This window comes from Cucurbita moschata, unplaced genomic scaffold, assembly GCF_002738365.1.
Source record: "Cucurbita moschata cultivar Rifu unplaced genomic scaffold, Cmos_1.0 Cmo_Scf00011, whole genome shotgun sequence".
Classification (NCBI taxonomy): domain Eukaryota; kingdom Viridiplantae; phylum Streptophyta; class Magnoliopsida; order Cucurbitales; family Cucurbitaceae; genus Cucurbita; species Cucurbita moschata.
Window position 1 is genome coordinate 1,182,906 of NW_019268527.1, and position 10,149 is coordinate 1,193,054.

A 10,149-nucleotide genomic window follows, 5' to 3' on the forward strand; every position below is an offset into this window, starting at 1 on the left:
GTATGATCTAGATAGCAGATGTGAAACATCACGGTCTAACCGTTAGCCTTCCTATTTTGCCCTTAAAATTGTTTTAAATCTCCATTTTCTCATACGTTTCAACTTTATAAGCCAGTTAGACGATAAAAGCAGTGCATTTTTTTTTTTTGATATTCGTATACGAGATTCACCTCAACAAGTTAAGAACATGAAAATAAAAATGGTTGCAATGTGTATATTACAAAACCAAAATATTATTATATTGTTCAACAAATTAATTGCTAGCACAACTTTTTAGTTTGTAATGTATGGAAGAATTTGTATGAAAAGGGTATAATACGAAAACCTTAACATAAAAATTGTTATCTAAGTTTTAAAAATGTGGCAATTAAATAAAATTATATAATAAAAGCTATTGTTATTATTATTTTTATAGTTTTATAATTAGCTAAATTAATATAAAAAAAATATTCAACTTTGTGTTATTTCTTAAAATATCCTTAAACTTCTCAAAAAAAAAAAAAAAAAAAAACTTATACCTGTCATAGGTATTGATATTTATCCAAATTTTGTTTTCTCATCAAATCCTTCTAGAGCCCAAACCTCCATTTCTCCCACCCGTTGTCCCCACTATTACTCCTCCACCGGGAGAGTTTATAAATAAATACTGATCTGGATTACGTATGGAAAATATTGAAACCGTCCTTTCGAGTAGTATCGTTGCTGTCTTTTTTGCAGCTTTTGTTGTTGCTGGAACTATGTGGTATGGTTCAGTAGCACAGGAGAACGTTCTTTTGCTGATATTATCACCAGTATTCCATATTGGGTCATTCATAGCATTACTATACAAAAAAAAAAAAAAAAAAAAAAAAAAAAAACTAAAAGATATCAAGTTACTTTTGGATAGAACGGTTAACACTTTATTCTAAAAATACTTTTAATTTTAAGGGTTTAAAAATTACCTTTCTTTAGCTTAAAACTTTTTTTTTTAAATCTTAAAAACGCTTTAAACTAAAAAAAAAAAAAAAAAAAAAACTAAAAGATATCAAGTTACTTTTGGATAGAACGGTTAACACTTTATTCTAAAAATACTTTTAATTTTAAGGGTTTAAAAATTACCTTTCTTTAGCTTAAAACTTTTTTTTTTAAATCTTAAAAACGCTTTAAACTAAAAAAAAAAAAAAAAAAAAAACATTTTAAAACTTAAAAATTAATATTGAAAAGTTGGAAGATATTCTATGAGATGCCCATATACAATTGTTGTCCATATATTGACAACAAGAATTTTTTTTATAAAAGTAAAAAGTGTTAATGTTACTGAAAATGTTTACTTAATCCACTACACTTTTACGTGTGAAAATTCTCTATGAAAATAGTAATAAATGGAAAGGACAATATAATGAAAGACACCTACGCTAATAAAGCAAATATCTATATATTTGCCTTTAATAAAATATCAAATATGATATATATGGTAAAATATAATTTAGTATTAAATATTCTCAACGACAACTTTTAAAATTTTATAAATATTTTTAAATATAAACTCCAAGATATTTTTGAATTTTTTTTAAAAAAAATTAAAGGATATTAATATGATTTTTTAAAATTTAAGAATATTTTTAAAATATTACTAAAAATACAAAATAATAACAGATTTTTTAAAATATTATTTAAATATTTAAAAGTTTAATGATATTTTTATCGAAAAATTAGGAATTTTTTAGAGATCAAAAGAAATGGAAAAGGAAAAAGCTTCCGTTGTGTCATTCTTTCTAGGTGTACATTCAACTTGACAATTCGGACCAACTAGTTGGGTTGAATTAGCTATTCGAGTTAGTTTGGGTTCATTTTTTCTGAACTCAAACTGACTCGGTTTGGTTTCGTGTTTCAAGGACAAAATTCTGGAGTTGACCCAAGCCATAAAATTATATAAAATATAGCGTGAAATTTACATTAATTTTGGGTTTGTTACTTTCCATTTTGACCTATTTCCGACGTAAATTTGTTTCCATTCAGACACGGCCGATTCACCACGCCGTTTAGGTCTTCCGTCTCCTTTTACATGTGCACCTCTCCCTTTTCCTGTTCTTCGGTTTGATCTCTGTGTTAACTTGATCGAAGCAAGGTGGATCAATTGGCCGCTTGACCTCTTTCAAATTCTCTCAGGCAACTCTCTAATCTGTCGCTTTCGCTTTTTTTTTTTTTCATTTCTTTAACTGTTCATCGGCCATCGCACGTCTCCCCTCTCCCTTACATTTGCTTATTTCTAGGGCTTTACAGATCATTCAGCTTTCCATGTCTCAATGTGTTAGGCTGCTAAGTTCCTCATTATTTGACCTTTTTGCTGGAGTTGGAGAAGTGTACGTGGTTTTTATTACGCTAGAATTGTTGTTTTAAATGATTTATGAGTTATTGTCCATTCAATGTGGTTTGTTCATTGCTGCTTTCCACAAAAATGTATTCGACCAATCTAAACTAGATTTCAAATAAGCTACAAAAGGTCCCATGTCTCTACGTTTGACCACTTCTATGTTTTTGGGTTCCTCTAATGGTTAGAGGGCTCCATAGACCTTAGGAGAGGCTCTATAATGTACTCTGTTCGACGAGAGGATTGTTGAAGATTGTTGGGACAGGAGTCCCACGTTGGGTCATTTAGGGAATGATCATGAGTTTATAAGTAAGGAATACCTTTCCATTGGTATGACTCATTTTGGGGAAGCCCAAAGCAAAGCTATGCGAGTTTATACTTAAAGTGGACAATATCATACCATATTAGAGAGTCGTTATTCCTAACACCTCCAATGGTCGTATCTTGTTTACTGCTTTATTGTATTTATGTTGCTGTCGCCATCTTACTATCAGCCTGGCTGATGAAGTTTTTAAACAAAAAAAAGAAATACGATATGTGTGTGTGTGTGTGATGTATAGTTTTATGCATTAAAGTTTTCTTGCTGTTTCACTTTCCCTGCGATTTGTATAATGGCAGGAAGTTGATACTCGAGGGTTGATTTTTCTTAAAAGGGATTGTTGAGCCAATTTGGATTGTCTTGAATGATTATTGGAAGTGTATGATGTTGGGATCTGGGAATAATTCAAATCGAGGAAGTAAATTTCAACCATAAAATATGTAAATTGTCATGGGTTTGCTTTGGGTTTCCCCAAAAGGTTTATACCTTTAGAGATGTATTCCTTACTTATAAACCCATGATCATTCCCTAAATGACCCAACGTGGGACTTCTCTCCCAACAATCCTCCTCTCGAACAAAGTACACCATAGAGCCTCCCCTGAGTTCTATGTAGTCCTCAAACAACCTCCCTTAATCGAGCCTCGACTCCTTTCTCTGGAGCCCTCAAACAAAGTATACCCTTTATTCGACACATGAGTCACTTTTGACTACACTTTCAAGGCAAACAATTTCTTTGTTTGACATTTGAGGATTTTATTGACATGGCTAAATTAAGGGCGTGACTCTGATACCATGTTAGAAACTATGAACCTTCACAATGGTATGATATTGTCCACTTTGAGCATAAGCTCTCATGGCTTTGCTTTTGGTTTCCCCAAAAGGTCTCATACCTATGAAGATGCATTCTTTACTTATAAACCCATGATCATTCCCTAAATTAGCTAACGTTGGGAGTCCTCCCAACAGACTGTCCTTTTGGAGTAGTCCATCTGAAATGTTCACCCCCAGTGGCATCAAAGGAGCTGAAACATTTTAAAGATAGTGTGCAAGATTCATCTAGAAAGGCCAGGTAAATGTTCTTTTATTTTCTTTTAATTTTTTTTTTCATAACAAATCCATTATAGATGAATATTTGATATCCTCCCAATCCCAAAGTGGTGATTTTCAGTTGCCATAGATGAAAGAGGGAGATGAATTGATGAAGTTCTTATCTAAAGAGGCAATGAAACAAAGATCATGTTAAAGCTGAAACATGTTCTTATCCACTCCTAGAGTTTTGTTATTTCTCTTAGCCTGATCCCACTAGTTCAGATACGAGTACCATATCAAAGAACGAACTTGAAGGTGAGCTTCCACTGAAGGGTCGTTCATATATATTGGAACACTAGGTATGCAGGACTGCGATTGTATATATTTTCATTATCTCAATATTGTGTTGTCACTCAAGACTACGGAGTCTAGTAGTGTTGACATTTTTTACTAGTAGTGTTGACAGCAATACCATGATGTTTTCTTCAAGTGCTGTGGATGAAGCTGTGTCTTCTGTTTTGTCTGCGAGGATGCAGAGGAAGAAAAGAGTACTGGTGAATGAAAAGGGGATGGTGTGTGAAAACAAGGAAGGAGTGGAAGGGGTCCTACTGTAACAGAATACCCAAGCCCAACACTAGCAGATATTGTTCTCTTTGGACTTTCCCTTTTGAGCTTCCCCTCAAGGCTTTAAAACACGTCTGTAGGGAAAGGTTTCCACACCCTTATAAATGGTGTTTCGTTCTCGTCCCTAACCAATGTGGGATTCTCACAATCCACCCTCTTCGGGGCCTAGCGTCCTCGCTGGCACTCGTTCCTTTCTCCAATCGATGTGCGACCTCCACCAAATTCACCCCCCTTCAGGACCCGGCGTCCTTACTGTGGCACACCGCCTCGTGTCTACCCCCTTAGGGGAACAACCTCCTTGCTGGCACATTGTCCGGTGTTTGACTCTGATACCATTTGTTGCGGCCCAAGCTCACCGCTAGCAGATATTGTCCTATTTGGGCTTTCCCTTTCGAGCTTCCCCTCAAGGCTTTAAAACGAGTCTGCTAGGGAAAGGTTTCCACGCCCTTATAAATGGTGTTTTGTTCTCCTCCCCAACCAATGTGGGATTTTCACAATCCCCCCCTTTAGGGTCCAGTGTCCTCGCTAGCACTCGTTCCTTTCTCCTATTGATATGAGACCCCCACCAAATCTACCCCCTTCGGGGCCCAACGTCCTTACTGGCACACTACCTCGTGTTTACCCCCTTCGGGGAACATCCTCTTCGCTAGCACATCGTCTAGTGTCTGGCTCTGATACCATTTGTAACGGCCCAAGCCCACCGCTCGTAGATATTGTCCTCTTTGGGCTTTCCCTCTCAAGCTTCCCCTCAAGGCTTTAAAACCTGTCTACTAGGAAAAGGTTTCTACACCCTTGTAAATGGTGTTTCATTCTCCTCTCGAACCAACGTGGGATTCTCATGTATAGCCATTGGTGAGAGATAAGTCAGAGAGCCCATTTGCAGAAAAACTACTCCACAACATGAAGCCTAGCTCTGGGAAAATTAGAAGGTATCTGAACTCATATTACTTTTGTTTCCAAGGCATTATGCTTGTGTCATAATCTCATATTTTATTTTTATTTTTAAAATTAGCAAATCAGGTCGTCCGCCATCTAAAAAACTAAAAGATCGCAAGGCTTCAGCTCACATGGAGTTAACTTGCCGCTCCTCGGATATCACAGGTAACCACATCAGTTTAATTCACAGTTCATTGAATTAATCTTTCTTATGATCTAAGTCACTTATCTGCACTCACTAATTTTCTAAACTTAATTAGTGACGTCACTCAAGAATATATAATTTACTGTGCTCATCATAACTCACCTTGGAATACATAACAAATTCTTTCACAAAGGTCCAAAAATTCAAACATACCTATCTCTGAAAATAAATCCTTCCATAACTGAATTCAAAATAAATATAAATAAAACAATGTTCAATGCTTTAACTTAAAATAGTGAAATAAACGTAAACTATTAAAAATGTCTCTCGTCCACTTCCATGGTGTCCTCAGCTCCACCGTCAACCGTACATTCTTGCCTTTACCTGAAAAAAGTCACTCACAAAAAGCTAATTCCAACGGTTAATTAAGTCCTCTAATAACCACATAAATTATAAAAATTTAGGAACCTTTCATAACATACCCTAGCTAAATCTCATTTTATTTATCACAGCACAATCTGTCTTTGACGGTTAGGAACCATACTGACCTCAGATGGTAAAAATAAGGGCAGAAATGGTTTCGAGAGGGCTGAAAAACCTTGGAATCGATATATTATAGTGATACCAAGTCGATAAGCCGAGCCATCGAGCCAACACCCGAGTCGACGAGCCGAAAACGATGGAGTCGAGCTGCTTAACGCTCGTGGGATTCTCTGGACAATCGTTTGCAAAGTTGGGCCGCCAACGGAAATGCAGCCTGTTATTGTTTGGGCCGAACTGGAGGCTGAGCGCGAGGCGGGTTACTCGACCCGCTTCGTCGTCTTCCTAACCTGCAACCATGCAAAACTCTAACTTGGCGTTGCGCCGTCAATGACGCAGCTGTCCTACTTCGATTCCGACTTTCACTTCTCCTGACGGGCATGAGGCAACACGACCCACCGCGATCCAACGTCTCGTCTCCCCAACCCTAATAGATTTCGACCCCTTCGTCGATTCTCCCTCCAGACAGCAAGGTCACTTGTTCCGACAACTCACCGAAAAACTCGCGAACCAACCCACACGATTTTCCCTCGAACACTCTCGATTTTCCCATTCTTTCAGACACCCTCGAACATAGAAACGAGGTTGGAGAGCAAAAGTCATTTTTTCAAGGAAAGAGAAGGGTTAAATATAGGAATATAAAGGGTCTCATAACATTAAGGTAATAACTTTCTTGTCAGAAATTGCGCACCTTTTTCGACGAGAATAAATGTATAGCATAATATCTTTTAATGTTTGCAGCAAAAATAAAATCTAAAAGAAATAAAATCCGAACCCTTCCATTATCCCCTAAAAAGGACTTTCGTCCTCAAAAATCTCTATAGCCAGAAATAACTCTGGATACTTCTCTTTGATATCATCTTTTCGTTCCCATGTAGCCTCCTCCATTGGTGGATTTTATTTCTTTTAGATTTTATGTTGAGGTTTTATTTTTGCCGCAAAAAATGAAAAGATATTATGCTTTGCATTTATTCTCGCCGGAAAAAGTGTGCAATTTCCGACAAGAAAGTTATTACTTTAATGGAAATGTTATGAAACTCTTTATATTCCTATATTCAACCCTTCTCTTTCTTTAAAAAACGACTTTTGCTCTCCAAACTCATTTCTGTGTTCGAGGGTATCTGAAAGAACGGAAAAATCGAGAGTGTTAGAGGGGAAAGCGTGTGGGTTGGTTCGTGGATTTTTCGGTGAGTTTTCGGAACAAGTGACCTTGTTGTCCGGAGGGAGAATTGACGAAGGAGTCGGAATCGATTAGGGTTGGGGAGACGAGATGTCGGATCACGTTGGGTTGTGTCGCATCGTGCCCGTTGGGAGAAGTGAAAGTTGAAATCAGAGTAGGACGGCCTCATCGTTGACGGCGCAACACCGAGTTAGGGTTTCGCGTGGTTGTAGGTTAGGCAGATGACGAAGCAGGCCGGGTCCCGCCTTGCACTCAGCCTCCAGTTCGGCCCAAATAGTAACGGGCTGCGTTTTCGTTGGTGACCCAACTCCACAGACGAACGTCCAGAGAATCCTGCGGCTTCGCACGCGTAACGGCTCGGCTCCCACGTGCATTAAGCGGCTCGACTCCATAGTTCTTGGGTGTTGGCTCGGCTTATTGACTCAGTATCACTATAATATACCGATTACAAGGTTTTCAGCCCTCCCGAAGCTGTTTCTGCCCTTATTTTTACCATTTGAGGTCAGTATGGTTCCTAAATTTTTATGTGGTTATTATAAGACATAATTAACTTGTTTTGAGTGACTTTGGCCAAGGCCATCGAGGTAAGTGATCTTACTGTTGGAGTTAGCTTATTGTATGTGGTATGATGGTGCGTGCCCTGTGACCCCTACATGCACCATATTTTATGTGATATAACTATATGATGTATGGATTATGTGACTGTTTTACGCTATGAAAAGTTATGGATTATGTTGATGGGTTACGCTATGAAAAGTTATGGATGATGTTGACTATAGAATGTTTATGCTATGAAAAGGTTGTTGATCTGCTAGTATTATATGCTATGAAAATGTTGATCGATGTCATGGATACACGTAGGATTATCGAGTCATGTCATGAAATGCTTATGGAATTGGAATGTATTTTCATGTGATGTAATATGTCATCTAATGTAAGTTATGTGATATGTCATCTAATGTAAGTTATGTGATATGTCATGTAATGTAAGAAACATATATATGATGTTAGCAATGCTTATGTTAGGTATGTTAAGGGATCTCATGCATATATATATGTCACTTGCATCGGGATACTTCTTCTTTATGTTACGAATAAATGAAATATGATATTTATGTTCGCCATGATATCATGCGGGCCCTTTTCTGTTCTATGGTGTCTGGCGACGTGTAATACGTTGTGCCTGACCAAGCCAGGTCGGGTACGTATACGAGCCCACCTGGTGAGTCCATGTACGCGTACATGGGTCGTGTGTGTAGGAGTACCACACATCTAACCCTACCCGGAAAAGAAAAGCGCCCAAGGCCATGTAAAGTTTACAAAAAGTTAGGTCGCGCTCATATGTTGCATGTGTTTGCATGTGTTTGCATTTCTAACCCCAACATTTGGGTGACTTATTGAATATTTCATAAAATACTCAAGTCACATGTTAGGTACATTTTTCAGGTAAAGACAAGGCGCCAATAGTTGACGGTGGAGCTGAGGACACCATGGACGAGGGGCATTTTTAGTTGTTTACATTTATTTTACTGTTTTAAGTTAAAGCATTGAACATTGTTTTATTTATATTTGTTTTGAATTTGGCTACGGAAGGTTTTATTTTCAAAGATAGGTTTGTTTGGATTTTTGGAACTTTGTTGTGTTTTCCAATGTGATTTACGATGAGCTTTCGTGTAATGAGTTATGTATTCATGGGTGATATCACTAATTAGGTTTAGATAATTAGGGGCATTACATGTTTTATGTTTCTAGTTTAGTATAACGACCCTAAATTCCTACTAACCTAATGTCGTTATCGTCGTCACAATATATTCTCTTATGTGGAAATAAACATTTAAAACTTTATCATAAAACATTGTCATAGACTTATATGGTTGAAAACATTTTTAAAGCAACATAACTAAATACGAAATATAACAAATAAACATTAAAAGTAAACACACTTTATACTAACATAAAGTCTAAGAAATGAAATATCATTATCTTATGCATGTGTTATGGTTTTCACTTGCGATGTTGTTAGTCGTACAAGGCTGTCTTGCTTTTACCTGAAATAGAAGTAGCATACGGCTGAGCTGTCTTGCTTTTACCTGAAATAGAAGTAGCATACGGCTGAGTAAGTGACTTCACTATTGGGGTCAGGAAATACAAACACACGTCATTCATGCTTAAGAATCTATCGTTAAAAACCATCATAAGGGTTGCCTCTAGTCCGAACTAAATTGGATGTGTTGTACTTTTCTACGCACAACCCACACGTGCGAGTGTGAGTCCCCAGGCGGTTCACACCCCCCTAGACCCATCATAGTCGGGCTAGTTGTCCATCGCCAGACGTTCAAAGGTCAGCAAACCCTTAAGTATCATGCGAGACATGATATAATCATCATCATCATCAGCATAGTGTACGCGTTCATATTCATCATCGAAGTGTACGCATTCGTATTCATCATCGAAGTGTACGCATTCGTATTCATCATCATAAATGGGAAAGTAACCTGATCGCTTATGGATGTATATAATAAAATGAGGTAAAATTCACAAGAATAAATGCAAGTATACACTATCACAAGTAGCAAGTAATAAGTAAATTATCGATTCCACAGGGAACCTATCTTTTTTGTTAATTTTATCGCTGGAAATTGAGTTTTTGGGTAATATTCATATGGACGTTGGTGATTTTAACTACTTAAACAAAACTAAAACAGAGTGTACTGCTGTCGAAAAACAGAAAATGATGAGAAAATCAACTATAATGAGGAAAGATTAAATAGACAAGTTGTTGAGTTTTGTGGTAGATTTTAGTTCCTTTTAATAGATTCCCGAGCCAACTTCCGAGGGTCATGAATGGTGATTATTTACATAATCGTTGTAATTTCTATTAACAAGGCTCTAGGAGAAAAATTATTCATAACTCTTCTATTACCCTTCGAGTCTCCTTGCTATGGAACTAGAGTATTAAAGAGGATTTCATTGCTCCCTCTCTTCTCCCGAATAAGAGAACAACTATGTATGTAAAGTAGCTAAT

General features: G+C 37.1%; 1 protein-coding gene across 1 annotated transcript; it reads left to right on the forward strand.

Moving 5' to 3' along the window:
* The first annotated feature begins 662 nt into the window (after positions 1-662).
* Positions 663-6,529, forward strand: LOC111449880. Its single transcript, XM_023089971.1, has 5 exons — positions 663-747; positions 1,999-2,148; positions 3,655-3,739; positions 5,336-5,424; positions 5,940-6,529. The coding sequence occupies exons 1-5, from the start codon at positions 663-665 to the stop codon at positions 6,038-6,040; spliced, it is 510 nt and encodes a 169-aa protein (XP_022945739.1). The 3' UTR covers positions 6,041-6,529.
* Positions 6,530-10,149: the final 3,620 nt, after the last annotated feature.

Bases quoted from the DNA above. Each gene is read 5' to 3' on its own strand.
- LOC111449880 (XM_023089971.1), top strand. From the start codon at position 663: ATGGAAAATATTGAAACCGTCCTTTCGAGTAGTATCGTTGCTGTCTTT. The intron at 748-1,998 runs GTTCAGTAGCAC...GTTTCCATTCAG, and splicing joins TGCTGGAACTATGTGGTATG to ACACGGCCGATTCACCACGC. The intron at 5,425-5,939 runs GTAACCACATCA...TTTGACGGTTAG, and splicing joins CCGCTCCTCGGATATCACAG to GAACCATACTGACCTCAGAT.